The sequence below is a fragment of the Papilio xuthus genome, unplaced genomic scaffold (assembly GCF_000836235.2).
Source record: "Papilio xuthus unplaced genomic scaffold, Pxut_1.1 DF826776.1, whole genome shotgun sequence".
Classification (NCBI taxonomy): domain Eukaryota; kingdom Metazoa; phylum Arthropoda; class Insecta; order Lepidoptera; family Papilionidae; genus Papilio; species Papilio xuthus.
In genome coordinates, this window is record NW_013531873.1 from 864522 (window position 1) to 891471 (window position 26950).

General features: G+C 31.3%; 2 protein-coding genes across 3 annotated transcripts in view; one reads left to right on the top strand and one right to left on the bottom strand.

Annotated features, from left to right (window-relative positions):
• Nucleotides 1–675: 675 nt before the first annotated feature.
• LOC106122785 (uncharacterized) lies at nucleotides 676–6074 on the bottom strand. Of its 2 annotated transcripts, none has more exons than XM_013318878.1 (9): nucleotides 5899–6074; nucleotides 5249–5391; nucleotides 4796–4860; nucleotides 3842–3997; nucleotides 2949–3034; nucleotides 2523–2605; nucleotides 2071–2163; nucleotides 1674–1764; nucleotides 676–1108 (listed from the first exon to the last, which is right to left on the bottom strand). In XM_013318878.1, the coding sequence occupies exons 2-9, from the start codon at nucleotides 5381–5383 to the stop codon at nucleotides 981–983; spliced, it is 837 nt and encodes a 278-aa protein (XP_013174332.1). In that variant the 5' UTR covers nucleotides 5384–5391; nucleotides 5899–6074; the 3' UTR covers nucleotides 676–980. The 2 variants fall into 2 exon arrangements, with proteins under 2 accessions (XP_013174332.1, XP_013174333.1); XM_013318879.1 differs by lacking the exon at nucleotides 5899–6074 and adding an exon at nucleotides 5691–5733.
• A 16114-nt stretch (nucleotides 6075–22188) lies between these two features.
• Nucleotides 22189–26950, top strand: part of LOC106122751 (AT-rich interactive domain-containing protein 5B) — a 45809-nt gene continuing 41047 nt past the window's right edge. Inside the window, exon 1 of the mRNA XM_013318837.1 lies at nucleotides 22189–22801. Within this exon, the coding sequence (XP_013174291.1) occupies nucleotides 22781–22801 (21 nt within the window). The 5' untranslated portion in view covers nucleotides 22189–22780. The remainder of the gene's footprint in view (nucleotides 22802–26950) is intronic.

Here is a 26950-nt window from a genome sequence, read left to right on the forward strand (position 1 = left end):
AACTTTTTCTTTAGGTAAGATCGAAAAATATTATTCATATTTCATCATTTTATTAGTAATTCCTACTTAAATATAATTTCCAAAAAAACACAAAAAAAAATACCGAGCAAAGCTCCGTCATCCAGATTTTGATTTATTCAAAAGGCATAAGTTTGTTAGGATTAAATAAAAATCAAAAGATACCTTGGCTTTTTATAGGAGAAAAGGAATTGTACTGTAAGTTGGCTCATAACTGGTTCAATTACCCTATATTAGGGTAATCAACCTAGTTATTGGTAAGTTGCATTTTTAATTTATTGTGAGTGGATATAATAGATGATTAGTTCTAAGGTAAACAAACAGTAATTGGCAGGTGAGTCAGAGACCAAAATCTCAATTTTAAACATATTTTACATTTAACAGTGGTAGAGCGAGCTTTAACATGTTCGCAGGAATTGACCATACAGAAGACACGCCTCAAGTGGAAGCTATTCCAACTACATTCTGATGAGTGTGCGTCCCGGAGGGGATGAGATGAGTTGATGCATAGAAAGGGAAGATATTTTCTTTCTGTGCACCCTCTCCTCCGTCGATGAAAGGTAGGCAACGCATATACAATTGCGTATGTCTATGGGCAACGGTCACTTCGCTATTTCAGCGATTTCAGGTGACCGCTCGCTCGTTTGCCATCTTATGATATAAAAAAAATATTGTTATCTCTATTTTGTCAAAGATAATGACAGGGATGACGATATGTTTTATACAGAAGTAGGGTAATCTGCCCAATTATTGGCGGGTTAACATTGCAACAGATAATCGTAAATTTAGTATTTCGATATAAAAATAAATAAGCGTAGACCTTAAAATAGTCTATAATAAGTTGGTATGACAAAAAAAAAGTTATAGTTGGTGGGATGTATTTGTAGGGTAAACTATACAGTTAACTTACACTTTGATATCAAAGTGTAGGGTTATCAACCTTGTTATTGTCCCAGGTTGATCTAGTAAGGTGCACCTTCATCAAGAGTATGGAGCCAATTGAATATCATCATGTTACGTTCGTATTTGGAGAGAGGTCGGCCGCGCTCGCGCTCCAAGTCTGCGGCCGTCAGCACCAAATGGGCTGTCTCTATTGAAGGAAAAGAAAAAAAAAACCTAATAAGACTTCGCTCTTCAAGATCAGGACAAGCTTATTAGACACCTCTCTGTATACATGACCGAGAGTTTTAACCCTAGGTAAATTATTACACTTTTTTTTAAGAATTTAAGAGAAAAACCACAGAATTGGACTAGAGACACTTGCATTAATAGTAAATACATATTGTCGTATATAGAGCGTCGGTGGCTCAGTGGTCAAGCGCTTGACTTTGCAATTTGCAGGTCCTGGGTTCGAATTCCATGTACCAATATCTTTTTCCATTTCCGATTTACATATGTACATTTATCCGATGTTACGATGAAGGAAAACATCGCATGCACATATCTGAGAAGAAGTTCAAAGATATGTGTGAAGTCACTGCACTTGATCAGCGTGGTTGACTTCACACATGCCCCACGGTGGGGACGTATAGTGAGCTGATGATGATGAAGACATATTGTTGTCGAAAATGAAAAGGATCACATTATTTTTTTAAATATTATTACGTGGCTAATTCACAACACAAGGGTACGTACACTAGTTATGGACCACTTACCGGGATGCAGTAAGCGTGTGTTAGGTCTAGCAGGTGGTGCAGCCAGACAGTTGCCTGTGCTGCGACCAGCTGCTGATGCTGCGGCCGCTTGCTGTGAAGAACAAGTGCCTTTACTTAGATGATTTCAAACACTTTATTACGAGGTTATAAATATTCATGGCACCACAAGATAATGCTGCACCGGCAGTGAAGCAGCGCGAGGGTCCCTTTCACCCCCCTCACACCGCGACCTTCAGTTGCACTTCAGCACTCCGCGCGTCGACACATCAAACATTTTCGTCTATTTTGTACATCATCTTTCAAATTACAATCAGCAACCAACCAGCCTTTTATAACATCATAAAGTCCACTCGCTCAACAATGTTTTATGGAGATTAGTTGATGAGTCGTTTCTTACCTCGAGCCTGTCCAAATTGAATTCAGACTGAGACATTCTTTCTAACGCCCTGTAAGTGGTCAGTAGACGCTTCTTTATGTAGTTCTGACGAACCTGAAACATGTGTTTGTATGAATATGTGAGCGAGAGAGGTGTCGTTAACTGTTACATTTACCCGACTACTAAGAGCTACAAGCCAATTACGTATATACATAACATTGTTAACTTCCCTTGAAAATCTTACTAATATTATAAATGCGAATGTTTAGATGTATGTTTGTTAGAAGGTATCTCCAGAACAGCTGAACGGATTTCGATGAAATTTTAATAGAAAGCCTGGAACACATACGGAGTCGCGGGCGACAGCTAGTATGTATAATAAAATGTATAATAAAAGCTGTAGAAATCTCATCCAGGGCGATATATTTTTAGTCATTTCTGCCTAAACCTGTAAGTTAAGGTGGTGAATTTACTTTTTTATTATCACTGGGTTGCGGGCGCGGTGTCAGGTGAGATGGGTGAGCTCGCTGCGGAGACGGCAGCTGAGACCCTCCCACTGAAGTGACACAACATAAATACATACCATTTTATATATTGATATATAGATGAAAACATAAAATAATAAGCAGTTAAATTAAATCAAGAAGTCCTATATCAATTTCAGTTATATTTACGCTGTCAATACAAACTTAGTAATATTATAAATGCGAATGTTTTGATGGATGTCTTTTTAAAGGTATGTCTAAAGTTAGGTTTTTTTAATGACAGAGTCGCCGGCTACATCTAGTTAAATAGCTAAATATAGACGCAAGTGACAAAATTATAGTTGTTTTGGTGACAATTTGCTAATAAAGTCGTATTAAATGGGAAAGGAATTAAATTCTTTGTCATGCACATACCGGCAACCCAGGTGCTGCAGGAGCGAGATGCAGCGTTCATAGTGAGAGCCTCCAGTGCAGCGCATAGACCCACTTCAGAAGTTGCGCTGTGAATATTTACTCATCAGCTCACTACACGTCCACTGAGGATCTTGGAGTCTATCCCAAATTAGGAGGCCATGGTCAATGCTGACCCAGTGCAGTCACTTCACAGATATGTGTAGCAACACAATGTTTTTCTTCACCGTAAGAACATCAAATTGAAATTCGCTAATACACATTGGTACATAACAAGATCCGAACCCAGGAGCTGCAGATTGCAACTCAAGTGCTTACATTAAGTTAAACATGTCACCAGTGTTCCAGAGTGATTTAAGGTCTAATTATTGAGTTATCATTGGTTTCTAACATCCAAATTCCAAAGATGGCAAACAAGCGAGCGGCCACCTGAAATCGCTTAAATAGCGAAGTGACCGTTACCCATAGACATACGCAATGGCATATGCGTTGCCTACCTTTAATCGACGGAGGAGAGGATGCACAGAAAGAAAATATTTTCCCTTTCCATGCATCCTCTCATCCGGAAAGTCCACTTCCACTTCCCGTCCTTTCCTTATAAGAAAAAGGGTGGGAAGAGAAAGAGGACTAACTTAGACCTCCGGGACGCACACTCATCAGACTGTACGTGGAATAGCTTCCACTTGACGCCTGTCGACTGGGACAATTCGTGCGAACATGTTAAAGCAGGCTCTTCATCGCTCCCATGATTTAAAGATATAACAACATGTTTTATAAAGATATTTTAATCTCAGGAAGGAAAGAGTAACCTAGAGTATGTATAAAAATTAAAATAGACAGTGTGTGATGACCTTTATGTGTAGACTAGTAGTACTATAATTTAAAAGGGGTTTTACCTTCTGGGTGGTGGCGAAGCATGCACCTGACACACATCAGCCGCACTGAAGGACCGACGCAGACCGAGCTGCGCACACAACGCTGCACACCCAGCTAACACCTCCCGGCATGCATCACCACTCTCACCTGATGCCAATGGCAACGCCGCTGATGATCTTATAGACAAAATTTACATTTTAAAACTGTAATCTGACTAATTAATATACAATACTAAATATGTGTGCCGGTGGACTAAACCTATGTCGTTTACCCTACTTATTGATTCTTTATAAGGAAATAATTGGAAATGGATTTTGCAAGATATAGTAAGGGGAAATAAGTTTCTGTACATCCTTTCTGTCTACTCAATATAAAAAAAAATAATCCTTTGCATCATCATCATCAGCTATACATCCCCACTGAGGGGCTCGGAGCCTACCCTGAGTTAAGGGTGATTAGGCTATAGTCAAACACGCTGACCAAATGCAGTGACTTCACACATATCTTTGAATTACATCTCAGATATGTGCAGCATCACGATGTTTTCCTTCACCATAATGTACATATGTAAATAGAAAATGGAAAAACACATTGGTACATGGCAGGATTCGAACCCAGGACCTGCAGATTGCAAGTCAAGTTGACTACTGAGCCACCGACCCTCGTAATCCTTTGCATCATCACAACAAAATTAAAAAAAAAACACATTATAAATATAAAGAAAAAGGAAATATTTGTAACAAGCTTTACAATGCTGATCTTAGAGAGTAGGCATAGGCTCAACAATCTTACATCATATTGCAAATGTCTATGGTTAGAGGTAATTTTGTTTTTTAGTGAAATTAACTCTATAAACTATGGTTTCAATGGGATTCTAACTCAAACCACTATATGCTTTACACCAGTGGGATCACCTGACAAACATCGCCTACCCTAAAGTTTGAATCTTGTAATATTATAAAAGCGCTACTCACTTAGAAGCCTTGCCATCTGGATTAGGACTAGCCACTCTGATGGACGGATCAGGACCTTGGCCCGCCTGAAAAAAATATGTTATAATATTAGTAAGATTAGAAGAGCCCAACATATACAGAATGTATATTTAAACAGTGGTTGAGCCAGCTTTAACATCTTCACAGGTATTGTTCAGTTTGTGGGCAATACTACAACCACACAGAAGACAGGCCTCAAGTGGAAGCAATTCCAACTACATGCTTATGAGTGTGCGACCCGGGGGACTTATTTTACTCCTCTTTCCCTTCCCGTCTGTTACTTATAAGAAAAGAAAAGGAAGACGAAGTGGATGAGAGGATGCATGTTAAGAGAAAATATTCTCTTTCTGTGCATTGCCTCTGTCAATTTAAATGTCTATGTGCAATGGTCGCTTCGCTCTTTTGTTACTTTAATATAAAAAATTGTCACCTCACCTTGCATGCAAGCATACGTAGCACCCTGGCATCTGAAGCAGCTGATGATACACTGAACAATGATAGATCAGTTGTTACAGACTCGTGTGACGGCGACCGGGCCACGCCCGCGCCGCGCCATGTCTCCGTACACATCTCCAACACTGAAACATAACAATTATATTTACAGTGCACTTGCAGTAATCTGGAAACTCTTTATGGCCACCTGAACTTGCAAAAGAAATGGAACTGACCATATATCTTACTAATATTTTAGATGCGAATGTTTAGATGAATCGATGTTTGTTTGAAGGTATCTCTAGAACGGATGTAGCTGAAATTTGGCATACATATAGAACATTGTCTGGAAGAACACAAAGGCTACTAATTAAGTTTATTTTTAATATCGCGCATATGGATAGTCTCCGAATAAAACCTACTCTTTTTTTATTAACCGAAATACCTTTTATATTGCGACGTTTCTTTTGACGACATTACGAAAAATCCTCAACATATGTTTGAAATAAATAAAAGACAGCTTATTTATAAAGTAAAGGGCAATATGAACAGTAAAATAACATTACAAATAATGAGATTAATCTTTTATTTACAAAGTTATTTCAACAATATTAAATATGCCGGAAGATTTCGGAATATCAACAAAAACATACCGCTTGTTTTGGAATCCACGACGAAAACTGTTTAACAAAGCACTTTATTAATAAGTTAAATATTTGAGCAACTATAAATTATAGTTACTTATTAGTTAAAAACGGCGTTATTTAGAGAAAATATGTTTATAATAATATTAAATAACATCTATTTTCTCAGTTTCTGCGCCGACATGGATATCTGCCAAAATTAAAACTGCAGTTGCGTTTCTTCCCTTTCCCAGATTTAACGCCGAAAAATCAAAAAATTTTAAAAAGAAATCAATTTAAATCGTACTTAATAATATAAATACAAGGAAATATATGTAATAAAGATAAATTTATATGCGAATGTTTAAAATTTTACCTTTTTAACAAAATAAATCATAGGAACGAACAATGCGAAAGAATTTTGAATTGGTTTCTGAACAGACTTGATCGAGGTTTGATTTTGACAAAGCTAAAAATAGCCATCGTTGAAAGAATGTTAAATCTGAAATATTTTCATGAAACTAAGAATTCCTAATGAATTAATTATTTAGTTTTTGTTTAATTTTGATGCTTCGGAGAGTAATTTTATTGCCTATTTCAATTTTTCTATCGCTTTAAATTAATTTTACATTACAGCGACATCTATTTATTTATTTTTAAACGTATAATTCAAATAAAAAGATATAGATGTCGCACATCAACAAAATTGACTTCAAAAAATGTAGAACTATCAACTTATCAAAAATAACTCTTGTTATTATATAAAAAAACGTCCTTAAAATGCTTGAATAGTTATTTACAATACTTAGTTAATTTATGTTTTTAATTTGCACTTAAATGTAACTAAATAGTTAATTTATAGCTAACTTAAATGGATTGCACATAATCAAGCTATGTTACGGCGATATCGTTGTGAATATTTTATCATTGTTCTTTATATCTTATTCTAGCGTTGCAGTAAATGTAAACAATCGGACATACGTTAATTCACCTAAACAAAATCGTTTTTATTTAAAAATTATATTGTACCAAAGTAATATTAGGTACAATTATAATTTTTCCCAGCATTTTAAAAGCAACTTGTAAATTAAGTAGTTGGACAAATATAAAATTAACCAATTTCATACAGTGCAACATCATGATATAAGGTAACCGTGAAAGGAAGATAACGTTCATGTTTGCGTAGGTCTGTCTAATGGTAAACAAATTGTTCTGTTTGTTCGTATTGTGTTCACGTAATCACGATAAATCGATCTTTTAATAGTTGTTTTAGATTTACTGTTTAAAATAATATAACCTATAAAATGAGGGCGTGGCACACTATAGTATTTTGTTACTTTTTTTTCTAAAATAACGGGAAATTAAATTTGATTACTGCATAGTCATGACTAAAACTACAATTTTATTTAAAAAACTGTATTCTAGAAATTATTCAAAGAAAAAAGATATTTAAAAATTAAAAAACTGAACTAAGCCGTGCGTACCTTTGTCCTTGAACGACTACAAAAACCTTATCGTTTAATGTTTCTTGTTACAGCCAAATAAAATGGCGGTTAATTACATGAAATTGTTTTTGAACTGTTTTATTACTTTATACACATTATAGAGAAAAGATGGTAGTTATTTTAAGACAAAGGAATTTGTTAAAATCTAGACAATAGCGTATCAAATTACGGATATGTTGACAATAAAGTTCTAAGAAACAATATACGTCAAAGAGTAGAATGATAACTTTAACAAGAATTTTCTTATTATCGTTGTTTTATTTACTATCAGTTAATTCAAATTAATTAAATTAATAATAATCTTATTACGTCTTTTGTCAATATTTCCAATGTGCATATAAAATGGCTGCCGTTTGTAATCGTTTAGTTTTATGTTAATAAAAAGTCATGATGGAGTAAATTATACATTCTTTTTTTTCTTAAGCTGACCGGAAACAATGATGCAACATTTTGTCGTTCTGTGACGAAAACAAAATGGCGGATGTCGCTTTCACAACTCGATTTTTGATCTTGAAATCTTGATTCGATCACGCATTTATTTTGACCGTGTATTTACTTTAATGATATTCATTAATTTAAACTGTTAACGGATTTTAATATTTATTAGGATAGGTTTTGTTATGTAAGTTTTTTTTTCAATTTTTCGTTTCAAACTTGTGTCGAATTCTATTTTTATAAGGACAAGAATATTAACCATATAGAAATAATAAAATTTTCTTTTTTTATTTCCTTATTAAATGTTTTAATTGTTAACTTACATAAAAAGTATGTTGTCAAAAAAAACAAAAGAGGTTTTAGCCTTATATTTTATACTCTGTTTCTAAAATGTATTGAATACATACTACTGGCTACTTAACGCTCCTAGAGGTACAATTTTAAAATTAAAAACTCCGTTGTGTATGTGCGTGTTTGTATAAGTGTGCGCTTATATAACGTATTAGATGTGTATACAAATGCTTATGTGTGCGTTATCTCTTAGCAGGAGTACGGAAGATTGGATGTGACTATATTAATTCGTTTTATTATTATTATATGTTTATTTAAAAAAAAAATAGATGAAGCTTATTTAAATATCATCTATATAATGGTAATCTAAGATAATTATAAAATTCGATAATAAAACTTTTACTTTAAGAGTTATAGTTTCTAACCACAGAACTGGATTTCTGTGTCGTTTATACATATTTTCATCTCTTTCATTCTCTTTGACATGACAGAGACAGCAAGAAAGCTTCAATAGAAGTGTTCCGTCAGTTGAAATCCAGAGTAAAATTATACGAAAATTTACAAAAAAAAACGTATAAATTTTTTAAAATTATTTTACAAAGTCGATAAACAATTAAATCTATGATTCATAGTATTATTATATTTTTTAATTATATTAAATTAAATAATATAGTCTTATCCATATTTTATTGTGTAAACTCCGGTATTGTACTCGATTGTAGCGCTCGTCGCTGCGGAATGCAAACTAGCGCAGGGCTGACACAACAGATAAAATTAATTTTAATACTAGCTATCGCCCGCGACTCTGTTAGTGCGTAGTTTAAAATTTTAGACATTAATAATTAGAATCCTTTGTCGCGAATGACGTGTTTTCGTTAAAAAGTCCAGTGTCAGAATAATTAGTGAGGGGACATAAATTAGTAAGACGTTAGTAAGGTTAGTGTTGCGCCAGTACACCGGCTCAATACCAGATTTTCTTCCTAATAATAAATAGTTTCCGGCAATAATTCGAATTTCTCACCTTTTAAACCTTCCCTAGATCTCCACGAACATTTCAATATCAAGATAAGATAAATCCGTTCAGCTGTCGAGTTTTAGCGAGACTAACAAACAGCAATTGATTTTTATATATGTACATTTTTCAGCAATTTGTTTCAACTTTTTGAGTACAATATTAAAAACTAAACCGTATAGACTATTTATATGTAAGTGTAGCCATTTTCATTATGCTAATAAAAACTTATAATTATGGTATACAATTGATATTAATTGCGTTTGTGTTTATTGTAACGTTTAACTCCTATACATATTTATTATTATAATAAGTAAAATAATAAGTGTATTGATCTTATTATTTGAAATCTGATAACACTTTAGTGATAACGTAAAATTATCGTATTAAAAATTAATATCATACTAAATATAATAAAGCCATCCGATCACACAGCCCTATTCGTGTTTACCACACAAGCACGCAACTGTAAACACGCACGCACACATAAGAATGTAACGAATTAGGGTCGAGACTATTTGAGTCCTGACGGAAAATGTATAACCTTTGAAATCCTGTAATTATTATTATTTAAAATCGTTTATTTTCAATGACAAAGAAATCGTTTATATAGCTATATTATGTTCTTTAAAAATGATAAGTAATTAATAACTGAATACATATATATAACTACTAGCTGTCGCCCGCGACTACGTACATAAATACAAACTTAATAAGTAGCCTATGTGTTCTACCAGATTATGTTCTATATGTATCACAAATTTCATCAACATCCATTCAGCCGTTCTGTAGTTATTTACAAACAAACATCCATCTAAACATTCGCATTTATATTATGTTTGTTAAGACACTCGGCTATATTTATCCAAACTCTATATTGTAATGAAAATAATTTTCATATTATATTCAGTTATAGCGTTTTACACTAGACACGTTTGTTTTTTTACTGTTCATGTATTCAGAAATGTTTAAGTCTCGACATTGTGAAGTTCAGATATGTCTTTTAAAAATTAACATCTTTAGTAAAAAAAACTTCAATAAACAAGATATATTTGTTGAGAGGTTTAATGTTAGATGATCCACTTTTAGTTTTAGACTAGCTTTTGCCCACGACTCCGTCCGTCTATGTCTAATTCCAGATTTTGTTCCATGTCTGTGCTAAATTTTATCGAGATTTATGCAGCTTTTCTGGAGATATCATCTAACATCCATCTATCCATCCAACAAAAGTATTAGTAATTAAAAAAGAGAAGCTAAAAGGTGGTTAGTTCTCTCAATATTACTAATATAATAAATGCGAATGTTTAGATGGATATTTATTAGAATTTATCTCTAGAACGATCTCTATGAAATATGTTAGTCATATAGAACATAGTCTGTTACACATTTTATACTTATTATATTTTTTAATTCCGCGCAAACGGTGTCGCGGGCGTCAGCTAGTATAACACTAAAGAAGTTTGTGAAAATATTATTAAAATGGTTACTCATAGATATGTAAGTGTGTGCTTTGCGTGTGTTGTCGTTTTACATGTGTGTATGTAAACGTATAAAGTTTGGGAGGGTTGTGAACTTAACTAAGTTAATAGTATTTGATTTTTAAGTTAGCGATAAAAGTTGGAAATATTAGATTGCGTATTAAACACAATAATTTATAAAACAACGTTTTTGTTATAATGAATTATAAATAAGTTACAGACATTAAAAATCTTACTAATATTATAAATGCGAATGTTTAGATGGATATTTGTTTGAAGATATCTCCAGAACAGCTGTATAGATCTCGCTGAATTTTGCCACACATGTAGAACATAATCTGGAAGAACACATAGACCACTAATCAAGTTTCAATCCTTCACGGACAGTCGCGGGCTAAATAATTACTAAAGTGGAAATATATTTAAATTTTAAGGTTAATTTTACGAATTAACAAATTCAACAATATAACACTACATGTAACAAACAGACATACAAAGTATTCAATTTCCGGTATCGATTTAGAGAAATTAACAACAATTACTATGCGATGTGAGTGCCAGCCCTGACCTGTGTTGCACACAGACGCATGCCTGTCAAAGTACAATGCTAGAGTTACACCAAGACTAACCTTTAGTTTGTATGGCAACACTATGAACATATCGTCATCTCTGTCATTATCTTTGATTAAAGAGAGATAACAATATTATTTAATATTTAAATATAATCAACATGAAGTATATTAGAATGTAAGAACGTACGTAATGGATACGTTAATGGATTATAATTGGGGTTTAGTAAATAGCTGTCGCAAAAGAATTCCGTTTGCGCTGAATTAAAAAAAAACTTATTTAGTAATGTTCTTTTAAGCTATGTTCTACATCTATGACAATCAGCGAGTTCTGGATACTTTCTTACTAACATCTAAACATTCGCATTTATTATATTAGTAAGATTTAGAAAGAACTATATTAAGTAAAGAGGCTTAAAGCTTGTAATTAAAGTATTTAATAGTATTATATTTTATAACTTTACAATAATTTCAAAGTAAAATTATGCGAAATAAGTAAAATTGGTATAGCAGATTTAAATTCTACTTATACTTTTTGTCAAAATAAATATTTATTGAAATTTTGAATCGTTAAAATTCCTCACCTTGTGATCATATTCCACTCGTTGTGTCCTCGACCTTAGCTTCATGTAACATTGCGAGCGCGTGTTCAAGGCCCTTGCCACAGAGTACCTATCCAACAGAGAATGCATTTAAATTATAAAAAAAAAATCAGTTGTTTTTATGTATTTTTTTGTTTTATTTAGTGGATACAAAATATTATTAGTTAATGATAAAACTGATTTTAGTATTTTTTTAATGAGTTTTAGAGTTAATGGTTCTATTAACTAATTGTGTTTTTAATTAATATTATAAATGCGAATGTTTAGATGTTTGTTTGAAGGTATCTCCAGAACTGCTGCATGGATTTACCTAAAATTTGACATACATATAAAACATAGTCAGGAAGAACACATATTCTACTATATAATTGTTTCTACAGCGACAACTAGTGTTTCATAGTAAACTTTATTAAATGCAATGTCTGTTATTGCCTACTCTGTAACACTGCACACTCGATTTGAAGACACAAGCAATTTGCTTGTTGAAATTATTTTTTAGGATTCAGCGAGCGCGATACGGAAGCCATTTTGGTTAGAATTATTTGACATATTTGAAGTTTATTAATTAAACAATAGTAATATTAAACATAATGAAATTGTACAAAATACTATAAATTTTTATTAGCTGAATAAAAGAAAAATAATTACTAACCTATGAGTTCTTCCAGACTATGTTGTACATCTGTGATATTCATGCAGCCGTTTTGGAGATACTTTCAAACAAACATCTAAACCTTCGCATTTATAATATTAGTAAGATGAAAAAAATGCAAAATAATTGAAAAAATAAATAAATTGAATCTTACTAATATTATAAATGCGAATGTTTAGATGTTTGTTTGAAAGTATCTCCAGAACGACTAAATAGATCTTGATGAAATTTGACATATAGAACATAGCCTGGAAGAACACATAGACTTCAAATTAAGTTTTTTTTTAATTTCGTGACTATTTGTAACAGAATAATTTAAAAATTCTTTCGACAAAGAATATATGTCATAGACAACTTAAAAAAAGGCGCGAATAAGTGACGTTGTCAGTTTGAAAGATGGATATTGTAACAGATAACGTACGATAAATTATTTTAAAATGTAAAAACAATACGATAACGATATTATCAAATTTTACACGTATAATCGTGTGTCGTAAGAAAATACGAAGGTTGTGTTGCGAATTAAAAAGAAATGACGTAATAGTTATTGTTCAAAGATATTTGTCACAAATATAAATGTAGATATACGTATAAATAGACAGATACGCTGATTATAAATTAATCAGCTCACTATACGTCCCCACCGAGGGGCTCGGAGCCTAAGTTAAGGGTGATTAGGCCATAGTCAACCACGCTGACCAAGTGCAGTGACTTCACACATATCTTTGAATTACTTCTCAGATATGTGCAGCATCACGATGTTTTCCTTCACCGTAACATCGGATAAATGTACATATGTAAATCGGAAATGGAAAAACACATTGGTATAGTGCGGTATTCGAACCCAGGACCTGCAGATTGCAAGTCAAGTGACACCTGAGTCTTATTAATTTCAAATGAAATTAATCTTACTTATATTATTTTTTGCTTTTCCTAGAACTTCATCTTTTAAAAAACAAATAAAAAACAAAAGACACAGTTTGTCTTCTATTTTACATCGTTTCTTTACCAAAATACCTTTAATTTCATCGTTTTTTTTTAAACTTGGATTTGGTAAAATCCAGGCCTATTTGGGGTACGAAATAAAGTTATTTGAAATTAAAAAAAAAACTTGTGAATCTATAGTTTTTACTATTCTTAGTATATATAATATATTAAAGGAAACTATTAACTTAATTGAAATAAAAACTATAATAGTACATTGTTACGCTGTCTGCCGACCCCAGTTTGAGTGTAGCGTGAGGCACAAGCACTGTGGAGTTATCACGGTTTAATGGTCGACTCGCAATCTGTCCCGTTGTACAGAGTTAAGAAATAAATAAGTTAGATTGGACTGAGTATAAAATAAATTAAGCATTTTTTTTATTAATGTGATTTAATAATTTGTGGCATTTATCTAAAAATGTCAATAGTTTTTTTTAATGTATCCTGTGTAGGAGAGAGAAAAAAAATGGAAGTTAAAAAAACAAAGATTTTCATGCTAATGTATTAAAAAAACCCATAAAATAATTACTATAGTAAATTTACTATGCTTGATATTTTTAATATGGCACGTCTTTAATTTCATAACTCTATGCAGACAGATTCACACACACATGTATAATAACGCTGCGTCGAGTATACGTTAACATGATATGGATCTATTTCGTAATAATATTATTATTAATTTAATATAAATCCGTCTGCGTGAAATTAAAATAAAACTTAATTAGTAGTCTATGTGTTCTTCCAGACTATGTTCTATATGTATGACAAATTTCTGCAAAGTCTGCAGCCGTTCTGGTGATAAACTTTAACAAATATCCATCTAAACATTCGCATTTATAATATTAGTAAGATTTAAAATTAGACAAGCATTTTCCCCTTATGTTATTTAAAATTCTAAAACAATAGAACAAGGATAAAATATTATCAAGAAAAAATGCTACTTGTTTTTGTACTTTTAAAAATACGTGTAGATTTTATTTATTTTTGTGACGTCCTATTCGTATTTTGTTTCATAAATTCTGATTAACCTGCGTCTTTTATCGCGAAGGAGAATTCAAATATATTTTTCCTTATTTCCCCCTTATATTTACTAGTATTGTTTTATTCATTGTTATGATTTTTTTAATTGTGATTTTTACCTTTCAATCCTTTTTTATTTTCACTGATAAAACAGATATTTTCTTTATTCTCTATTTAAAAAATTATGTGCCGTTGATTCGTCACGCACACTATTACAATGGAAAGAAAAAACTTTTACCCACCTTATATTAGCATAAGCAAAACAAAACAACACTTTATTTTAGTACTCCGAGGTCTTAGCAACGACTTTCGTTAAATTTCATTACAAAACACTTCAAAATAATTAACCTTTTTAAAGATTCACATAGTATTTATAACAAGAATAAAACACATTTTTTAAATTCGCCAGAATGATGTATTAAAATTTTGACAGATGACAGCCAACTTTTGCCGCCAACTCACTAGCGCCACCTACTTGACCTTTCAGTTTTTCCTCCTAATTAAATTGACTTTATATCATCCATGCTTTTATTACGTTTAATTTTGAAGATTCTATTCGTGAGCGTTAGAAAACAACGCACACATGCGAACATCTGTATGCTATCTCTTTCATTCTCTATGACAAAAGGGAGACGGCAGTATATGTCAAATGTCAACATACACATATTGGACGGCACAAGATTTTTTGATACGTGTAAAAATACTGGCAACTATTTTAGCCCTCTATTTGAAATTAAGAACCGTAACCGTTGTTGGACAGAAGAGAAGACATATTGGAAGGGTAATATCCTTTGTCTAAACTCAATTAGCCGATTATTTGCATTATTTTGTTTTTAAAAAGTGTTAATAATTCAAAATATTTAAGACACTTATTTTAATAACTCGATAAATCGAACTTTTGTGTCCAATTTAAAAAAAAAAAAACTTAATCCGAACTCTTTGGTATCAACAATTCATTTTAGTTTAATAAATTAATTTAAAACATAACGCAATCTAATTTCAACTGTAACTCAAAAGGTTAAGGTTGATAATTAAAAAAACGTTAAAGTATCACTACAATATTATCCGAGCATTTCGTTTCCAACAAGCAACACGGTACTGAGAAATCGTATAGGAATTACGACACTGTGTTCAATATTTTGTGTTGTGTCCTGAGTTCGAAACGCTGAGAGTCGTGTATGCAGCATTGGCATAGACACAATATTGACCTCTCATACTAAGACTATACAGTTTTGATACTTTATGTTTAATTCCAGATTTTTTAACATTTAAAATATCAAAAACTAGTTAAATTAATACTACGAATTATTTATACTTACTTGTTCGTTTTTAATTTCTTTTTTGGAATTGTCACTTTTATGTCAAATTCAATTTAGCTGCAAACTAGTTGTCGCTCGAGACACCGTCCGCGCGAGATTAAAAAACTTTTTAGCAGCCTATGTGTTCTTCCAGACAAAGTTTTACATGTATGCCAAATATCAGCGAGAGAGTCGTTCTGGAGATACCTTCTAACAAACATCCATCCATCCATACATTCGCATTTATAATATTAGTAACGTTATGTATGTACAAAATATTGTTTTAAGTATCAAGAAGATAAGGTTAGGTAGTCTCCGTTTTCCGATTTACCAGTAATGTAGGTAGCTGGCAAGGCATGAATTATATATTTTTGTTATCCCCTCCACAATTATAACTATCTATTCTTAAAAACTAAAACTTTAAAAACTTTACGTATCACTATTGTTTTAATAGCTTGTTAAAACAATGAAAACATATGCCATCTCTCTTACTCACTTTGGATAGAAAGAGATAGCAATGTCAATGACAAATGTCACGGAAGTGTAACCTAACGGTCTAAAACATATGTAAATTAATTTCATTTCAAATTAGTAGGATTATACTTTTGCTTATACGTAGCTACTTTTTTCAGAGTCAAAAGTATTTTGTTATAAAGAAATTTTATGCAAAAACGCTTGTAAAAGGTGTGAATTAATGTGTAAATTTATTAATTAAAAATACGTCCAATAACCGTAAATTTATTCCTAAACTAAACCAAAAAATGCTTTTAAATCTGCATAATTCTAGAACATTCTATTGTTTAATTCTGCCGCGACACTAGCGCCAACTGAACTCTCGTGAGCGTCTTAGATAACGTGTAAAATTTATCCAATTAAAAATGATTCTATCAACTCAAAAGACAAACTATCACTTTCCTGTACTCGTATAGTCCACGAGTGAGAGCGAGACCGATGTACAATCGGATACCTTACGCGTTAGACAAGGACGGAGATATAATTAAAACTTTTGTCGCGTAGGATTTCCGAGGGAAAGGATGGGATGAACTGTGGAATGAGTAGAGAGGTACTGTGCCTAAATTTTTTTTAATGTTACGTCTTGCTAATTCCGAACAAAGATTTTTCTTACTCTTAAATTATAATATAAATATAGAATTTTTTATTTACTAATATAGCTGAGTTATATTGATTTTATATTTACATAATTAAATAACATAAATTAAAATTTTATTGAGGGAAAATTTGGTTTGATTTCAACGATTAATCTATTAATTTATATTCAACTAACTGTTGCCTGCGACTTCGTTCTCGCGGTATTAAAAATTTCATTAGTAGGCTGTGTTCTTCCAGACTATGTTCTACATCTATGACAAATTTTATCGAGATCCGATGCATTTATCCAAACATTCGCTTTTATAATTTTAGTAACTAACAAATATGACTCTTAGTATTCCACTGTTCCATACTACTAGAATATATTTTAGTGAATTCTCTTTTATGTGCCCTCTTTTAAACCGATTATGCTCTAAAAGGCGTTGTGTGTTTGCTCCTGTGTTTTTATAAACTTCCTTCAAACTTTTAATGATTAATTACAATTAAATATCAATTAACTAAAAATAATATAATACTAATTTCATTCGGAAAGTTTATATGTATGTTTATTACCATGAATCAAGAATGAGCAAACGGAACAGTGTAGAAGTTAAAAATTTATTATTTTTAATACCGTGCGAACTAAATGGCATGTTTTACGAATTACTAATATTATAAATGCGAATGTTTATATGTATGTTTGTTAAAAGATATAGTATTAGAACATAGTCTAGTAGAACACATAGGCTACTAATTAAGTTTTTTGTTTAATTTCGTGCGCAAGTCACCGTCGACAGCTAGTCTTATTTTAAATGTGAAAATTTAGATGCATGGATGTTTGTTAGAAGGTATCTCCGGAACGGCTGTATGGATTTCGCTGAAATTTAGCATAGATGTAGAAAATAGTCTGGAAGCCATCATTGTCATAAATAAAATACAGCATGTTTAATTATAAATGTATAATAGATAAAATAATAACAATTAGAAAACATAAGTTGAATGACCTTAAAGTCGACGGACGTTAAGTATAAGAAAAACTTAAATACGTTAGAATTTTGCAACAATTACATCCTTTATTTACTTAAATACGTATATGTTGCTTTAAATTGTAAGTTCGTCAGTTTATAAACTGTCTATGCAACCTAAAGTTTTAATTATTTGTATGTATTGTATGAAATCTTATAATTAAGATTTAAATCTTTAGTTTGTTTTGTAATAATTTATAAGTTCTTGTTAATAAAAAAATTCTTTTTAAAGGCGAAAAAAAAAATTAAAAAAGGTATAGTAAATTTACGAGTGTATCCGAAAAATAAACAAATGAATAATTTAACTTTTAATCAAATGTTGTTTTGATTAAATAGAGTAATAATAATAATAACAATACAATAATAAATAATGATGCCGTGTGATCGGGGCCGCTATATTCATTTGGACGGAGCGAGTGGTGCTCGGGTCAGGACGTTCACACTACCTTATTTTTTATATTAAAGATTATTTTGTGTTTAAAAATTTAAAATTCCTCTTTAGTATTCTAAACAATTGCATTTGTATATTAGTAGTTTTTTTAAACCGACAAAGTTCTAAATAAATAAGATATTATGTACTTATATTCAGTTTGGGTATTTTGAAAGAAAGAAAGATATATATTTTTTTTATAACAGAAGGGGGCAAACGATCAGCGGGAACACCGAGGTGTTCAACGACGCCCATGGACATAAGCAATACCAGAGGAACAGCAGATGCGTTGCCGGAAAATAATACAACGTACTCATATTAATAAAACTTATGAATATAAAAAAAAACAAAATGTCATACAAAGTATGACATAATACAAATAATTAATTTAAATATAAAGAATTAAATTGTACTTACATAATTTAAATTCAATTTTATATTTAAAAAAACACACCGTGTGTTTGTCTCACCTCGTATCCATTTGGTTGGTATTGCCGTTTAGGCTGCGTTCACATCGCGTCACATTTCATGGAACATTGCTGACTCTTGTATCACATTTTGTCATCCTTTTCATTCGCTTCAATAAAAAAGAGACAACAATATATTACTGTCACTCTAGTCGTCCGATGATGGCGAAAAATCCTGGAATGACGACCACGGACAGATCGACGTAGCGTAGGCCTCACGTAAGATGGGCCGGTCAAGGTTCCAGGAGTATCCTAGATGAGAGTAGCACAGGATCGATCATCTTGACGATCTTTGGCAGAGGTCTTTGCCTAGCAGTGGGCGACATATGGCTAAAAAGAGAGAGAAGGTTGAACCGTACGTATTATAATTGACATTTATACCATGCGATAAATTCTGATATCTTTATCAAAACAACTATCTTTATCTATTATGTTTATCGTATTTCGTACTTTTTTTTCGCCTTATCAATGTTGTGTTGATATTTGAGTAATCGCCCTAAGGATTGATTTTTTTTTGTCTGCTAGAAAATAAATCACAAAAAATATACTTATGGTGTTTTTCTCGTGTTACAAAGTTCTTGAACTAACTAATTACTTATATTTTGGAATTTGTATACAAAAGAATATATTTCTAGAAATATGTATATGTTTAGGAAACTCGTTTTAACGTAATTGTTGAGTTTACAATTTCTATATTTATTCTGTACTATCTGTAACCATCAACACCGTCCGTACAGAACATTCCGTTCGTCCGGAAAAAAACATATTATGCCTATGTGTTCTTCCAGACTATGTACTATATGTATGCCAAATTTAATTAAAATCCGTTTAACCGTTCCGTAGATAACGTCAAACAGACATCCATCTAAACATTTGCATTTATAATATTAATAAAATTAGTAATTTCTGTATTTTAAAATGTATTGTTTCAAAAAAAATTTTGAAAGTATTCATTGACTAATCCTAAGATATGTATATTAAAATATTGTCCCGCCTGAATTATACTAAATTATTCAATCTGAAGCAAAACAACTCAAGGATCGATGTCCGTACAATTTTTCTAACAAACAAAACAATTTTTTGTTAGACTTACGAATCTTTTTTTTTTTGTAAAAAATCAGAGTTACCCTATTTTTCATGCAAACGTTATGTCTATGAACGTATACTATTTGAACACAAGTAATAATAAATGTACGATTCAAATTAAAATCAACCTTATGTCTGTCCAATAAAGTTGAATTTAAATTGTCCTTATGTTTGGATTATTTGAAAAACGAACACATTTTGTATGTGTGCGTATACCCGATTCACATGGGGTGATTTTACTATAAATAATTTTAAATGTTTTAAATTTAAATCTAGTAATAAAAATAGTAATAGTACACTGAGAAATAACTTTAATTCTATTTAACTTTATTATCAAGAATAGTAAACCTTCTAGTTATTAACAATTAAAAATTAATTCTATGAAAAATTACGTAATTAATATAAAATAAATTTCTTACAATTACACCTTTGTTGCATTTTAAAGATAATTTCACGTGAATTAGAAATAACAGTTGAATGTTTTAAAAGCACAAACAAAACGTTGAATAAAAATTTCGTTCCCTCCAGTGTACAAAAATGGCGCGAGTGAACCTGCAAACGATTGGTTATTCCGAATTAATTCAAACTTCGAACACGGAACGGAGTTTTTTTTTAAATCTGGTATTGCTTACGCACATTTTTTTTTTAATTTCATGACCTGGTAACATAGACGTTTAGGTCATATCTTATTTGGAATTTACGCACTTCGTTTAATTTTCAAAGAGTAAGTAACATTTAATACCTAGTAAGTAACAATTTTATAACCTCAAATTTTACTACATATAAATATTTTAGTTGATTATTCATTTTTATTATTTAAAGTAGAAAAATGTATTTATAAATCTTATTAATAAATCGTCGTAATTTTTTCTCAATCTCAAGTGATTCGACTTCTATTAAAATAACCTTATTTGTTCCAACCACGCTTCGAATATTAACATCTAGTAGGTATCGCTTGAAGTACGTTGACCATGGTTTCTGAAATTTATTTCGAGACTCGACTCGGGGCGAATTTAAAAAAAATTACTAAACAATCAAATGGTATTATAATAAAAAGAGCAAAATTATAAGATATAAAGATATTTTCAGAAATAAATAACTAATAACATTTTGTTTTCAATAATAGAACGAATTAAAGACCAAATATATTTGTTACCTTTTGCGTCACTATGTTTAATTAGTAGTAATATAATTAATTTAATAAATTATTCAAAAAGATGGCAAATTAAAATAAATATGGTAACACTAACTCTGAACGCTTTTTGTGGAAATCTAGTGCTGCTAAAAATAAATTAACTAAAACATTTGAGGTCACAGTATAAGCAAAATTTCAAGATAATGCACTGGTTCGGCGCGTTCAGTTTTACGAAGCGTGGGTTCCGGATGCGTTTGTTTAATTCAATATGTTTCTTTAATGTTACCATTTTTAAATCTTATAACAATTACGTATTATTTAAAAGAATTTAAACATATTACGTAACCGACAATAGGTAATAAAACTTTTTTGTTTTATTTTTGACCATAGAGGTTAAGGTTTTATTTTTAAGTCCAGTTATGTTCTTAATCATGTCATCAGCCAGTTATTGGGTGATGACATTTATAGACGAAATATTAAATTGAAATGGATACGTAATATTAATAATAAACATCAATGATTAGTTAATTACAACATCGTTTGAACGGTATTCGTTTCTTTTGTATCATGCCAATCATTATAGGTATTTAAAATAAATATCACAAATGTATAAATACGTACGACGCGAACGATCGTCGCTTCAGGGTCGTCAACTCCGACTTATTCAATTTAATTATTTTTTTCGTTTTAAAAATTTATTTATTTTATTTTTTTTTCATATTCAACGTCTTTTCTTTTAATGTTTTTGTTGTTACAATAAACCTGTTGGTTTAAATTATTTTTTTCGATTTGTCATAATTTATTTTTGGTTCAATGTTAATCGTTTAATTTAAATTCAGTTACGGAACTATAGTGTACCAGTCTGATTTCATGAGAATTTTTTGATAATTTACTTGTATTCAAGAGAGTTAGGTATTCATAACTACACGCGCTACCAGTTTTTTATTTGATATTTAAATATTCTAACGATATAAATGTCCTTTTTAAAATAACCTAGACATTGATGTGTCTCTATTAACTTTATAGATACTTGCGACTTGTAGTAGGTATTTTTATTTTATTACGACAAAATAACATAATAAGATAATTCTAATTTTAACTGTTAAGACAAACAAATTAAATATTTAAAAAAAAATTATGAAAATTAAAAATAAATTTATTATAATGAAATACATGAAGGACAGCCCTAAGCTGTGTGTGAGCGGGTAAGAAGCATTGAGCACACAGACGCGGGGCAACCGTATTCAGAGATGGCAGTGTTCCTGTCAAAGAGAACGCTCCCCGCGCGCGTGTTTTGACTTATTTTCGTCAAATGTACGCCATATTGTTTTATTGTGTTCAATAATCATTTCACTTTAGTAATTTCACTTATTCGAAATCTTTCAATAACACGGTAGAATACTTCGACGGTTACGAAACAGCGTTGTGTTTTTTTAAAAAAATATTTATTCTCAATTACATTACGTCGTGTTTATATTCTGTGGTAATTGTGCTTGTGGCCAGGCCAGTGTTATTTCGTTTATAATTTTATGTGAATTTAAAAATAATTTATTGTTGTTGTGATTAGTGATCGATTTAGATATAATTCGTTATAAATATAATTTTATAATTTAAATTAACATAAGTGATATGAGCGTCTAAAAATAAAACATTGTAAAAAATAAATTTTCTGTACCGCGGTGGAATATAATTAGTGCAATGGCTTTGCTGAAACATGAAGTAAGAATGAGTTAAAAATATTTAACAAATACATCGTTGGTAATGTAAGCGATTTGTGGTTTTGTGAAGTGTGTACGTGGATATTTCTTTGTCTTTTGGATTACATTTTAATATGGAGAAGCCGTCATATAAGGTAAATTATAATTAACATGCATTTCAGTAGATTTATAATTATGTTATTAATTAGAAATTAAAAATAAACTAAATATAGAATTAGAACAAGATATCCAGTTTCCTATTTCAATGATGATAAATTATAATAATTTTAATATGTTTACGAGAAGATGACGTCATCAATTGTTATTTGTAAAGATTAAACGGAATTATAATTGTTTTTAAATCATTTTAATGTTTAATTATGGTTTAAATAATAATCGATAATGTATAGAATAATATTACCGCGTGGTTACGTTATTAAAAGAAAAATTACCGATTTAAACCCGCTGTGCGCCATATCAGCTAGTGATGGGAAACGTCCCTTGTTTGATCTTATCGACCTTTTAACTAGTGAAGTGACCATGATTCTTATCGATAATTTATGCGATGTTTTTATTATATAAATTAATATGTTTACTAATTGTGAGAATTTGAAATTATTTTTATTGTTTTAGTTCAGTTTTAATGCGGCCTAAATATAAAAAAAGATGTTTATGACATTTAAGTAAATTTAATTTCCATAATAATTAACTTTAAATGTTTCTATTGAATACCGGTTTTTTATCGTTTTTAAGGCTTTAGTAGAAACCGGTTAACAAATTTAAATGTTTATAAAAATTTTAACGTTGCAAAGAGCTTTGGTATTTTTTTTTGTACCAATTACACATTCGTGGCTAATGTTTACGTAGATATCAATTTTAGAGTAAACATACCTTAAACTTGTTTGTAATTAATTTTTTTATCTTTACTACATTCAAATGAAAGTCGACTTTGTTTTTTAACCTTATTTTTTTAACGATAATGATCACAATGACAAGTAAGCGCTTGTTTTATTATTCCTAACTAGCTATTGTCCGCGACTCCGTGCGCGCGGAACGAAAAAAATATATATTAGTAGGCTATGTGTTCTTCCAAACTATGGTTTAAACCTGTGCCAAATTTCATCAAGATCCTTTGATCTGTTTTGCAGATATCTTCAAACAAACATCAACCTAAACATTCGCATTTATAATATTAGTAAGATAAACAGAGTTTATTTTCTATCGATAATCTCTATCGATGCCCATCACTAGCCACTTTGCTGGCATTCGTACGTTTTGAAATTGGTTATACCATTTTTTTTTCACGTACCGTCTACGAGTTTCGTTCGGACGTTAATTTGACTGACAATGCACATTTGTGCATATTTGCTTTATTACTACGTCTAGTTAATTGTGTACCCATTAATTTATAATTTATGTATTTGAATTCTTAAATCTTACTAATATTATAAATGCGAATGTTTAGATGTAGTGGATCTACCGGGTCAGTGGATCTTGATGAAATTTGGCATACATATAGAACATAGTCTGGAAGAACACATAGGCTACTAATTACGTTTTTTTTTGTAATTCCGCCCTGACTAAGTCGCGGGTGACAGCTAATCTTACTAATATTATAAATGGGAATGTTTAGATGGATGGATGTTTGTTAGTAGGTATCTTAAGAACGGCTGCATGGATCTCGATGAAATTTGACATAGATGTAGAACATAGTCATGATGAACATATAATCTAGTAATTAAGTTTTTTTTTTAATTCCGCCCGGATGGAAGGTTAGGTTTAATTATTATTGATCGGTGTCAAATATTTGGCAACGGAATTTGACGCGTCATTGTATAGAAGAATCGAGATTACTTTGTATTCCTCCCCCTCTCCCCTCACCTTTATACACTCCCCTTTAAGCAGTCCCCCCTCTCACCTGTGCACTTGTAGAGATAAGTTACCGATTGTTTTTACGATAAAAAAACGTAATAATAAAAACATATTGATATAGGTTATAGGACCTAGGTAAACAATGCTGTTGCTCCTAATTTAATATTGTACCCGCTCCCGACTTTGTCCGCGGGGAATTAGTAAATAATCAAATAATAATAGCCTATGTAACCAATGTAAGAATTTATCAATTTAATTTAGTAGTACTGGAGCCTTATTTAATGCAATCAATTTCTCTTAACAATCTTATTAATATTATATATAGCGAATGTTTAGATGGATGGATGTTTGTTTTAAGGCTTGGTTCTTGGCTTGGTGGCTAAGGTTTTGGCGTAGATGTAGAACACAGTCTGGAAGAACACATAGGCTACTTATTACGTTTGTTATTAATTTCGCGCGGACGACGTCGCGGGCGACAGCTAGTAATTACTAAATCGTAATCTTCACATAATAATATTTAGTTATTATTGCTATGATTAATATTTAGTATTTGTAGAAAAAAGCAGGTAATAAATTATAAAAAAAAAGTGAAACTCATTAGAAATCCACAAAAATCCGGAAATATCCGGATATTGTGACACCGGTTCCCCCCGCTCACTACAGACCCCGCACCGCTACGTCACTAGGGTTGTCACCGCATTGGCTTTGTCATAATATCTACGTGCCTTTTAATAAATTTGACACTAAAAGGAATAGTACACAACTATTATAATAATATTTGTTAAATAAAGAAATAATAACAACTGTATGTTTAGTTGTGAAAATCGGGTATACGGTGTATTACGAATATTTGCATGACAGTTGCTAGAATGTATTCGTGATGACATCAACAAAATGTGCTCTCACTTATATTCGTGCTAGGCTCTTAGGTCACAATGGAATTGACATCTTATCTTACTAATATTATAAATGCGAATGTTAAGATGAATGGATGTTTGATTATCTCCAAAACTGCTGATCGGATCTCGATGAAATTTGACATACATATAGAACATAGTCTGGAAGAACACATAGGCTAATAATTTTGTTTTTATTATCGCGCGGACGGAGTCGAGGGCGACAGTTAGTATTTAAATAAATACTAGGGCTGTCTCACTTCGGGTTCGTACTGTTTTTACACAAATGTGTACATTAGGAAGTTTGAAAGTAGCGCCGGTGATCGAGAAATTGAGAAGTAAAAGATTAGCGTGGTTTGGACATGTTATGCGAAGGGATGATGATGATATAAGAAAAAAAGTAATTAGATTGAATGTGGATGGCTACAAGGGTAGAGGAAGACCAAAAAAAGTATGAAATGACTGTGTGAAAGAGGATATGCGTAAGAAGGGGGTAGACTCGGATATGACGGCTGATTGAGATGTATGGAGGAGTAGTACATGCTGTGCCGACTCTCGATAGGGATAAGGGCAGGTTGATGATGACTGTTTTTACAACAGAATGTTAGATGTGGTAGTTATTGTGTTTTTTTTTCGAGTCTAAATTAATTAAATGTTGACAACCCTAGCCACATAGTTGAAACAATCCACTAAAGCTGTGTGAACGGTGTACAGGCCCAACGAGGGCATAGCTAGCCTTGTCTAATAATAATATTAAAAGGAAAGACAAGCACGAAAGAATAATTACTTAATGGGTTCTGTATGTTATTAAAACTGTATATAAAATAAATACGAATTTATATCTCAACATATAGACTCTATGGATGTTTGTTTGAAGGTATATCCAGAACAGCTGTATAGATCTCTTTGAAATTTGGCATATATGTAGTACACAGTCTGGAAGAACACATAGGCTACTAGTAACAGATAATAGTTGGTTAAAATGATAGAGGTATGTGAAATACAATAATCTTTGCTGATTTAACTATAATTTAATTATTATATTAATTTCGATTTTTTTTAACAATAGAACGAATCAATTGTCACTTTCCACTTTAAACTATTTTTTTTTATTACAAGTTGTGAATAATTCTGGCATATTTTAACAATCGAATTCATTACGTGAACACTCTTAATATCATTAAATATTTATATTAAAAGCAATGATTACTAATTATGGTTTATAAGTCAAGGATCCCTAATAATCTCTCGGCGACCGCACGGACAGTCTATATGTGGACGATGACGTCTGACCGCGTCCGCGACTTAAGACGAATAATCTTGATACTTGTATATTATTGTTGCGGGGAAATAAATATATGATAAGTCATAAACGAGCACACGAAATTGTTGAGTTTGTATGTTTAGTTGTATGAGGAAGAGGCGAATATTATATAAATATACTAGCTGTCGCCCGCGACTTCATCTGTCTGTTTGTATTAAAAATAAAATTTACGGGTGGACTACCCTTAACATTTAGGGGGATGAATAATAGAT

What these genes read in the sequence shown, in the direction of transcription:
- LOC106122785 (XM_013318878.1), bottom strand. Translation starts at nt 5,383, where the DNA reads ATGTGTACGGAGACATGGCGCGGCGCGGGCGTGGCCCGGTCGCCGTCA. An exon ending in CCAGATGGCAAGGCTTCTAA is followed by an intron (nt 3,998 to 4,795) that starts GTGAGTAGCGCT and finishes TTTGTCTATAAG; the next exon opens with ATCATCAGCGGCGTTGCCAT. An exon ending in AACCCAGTGATAATAAAAAA is followed by an intron (nt 2,164 to 2,522) that starts GTAAATTCACCA and finishes CACATGTTTCAG; the next exon opens with GTTCGTCAGAACTACATAAA.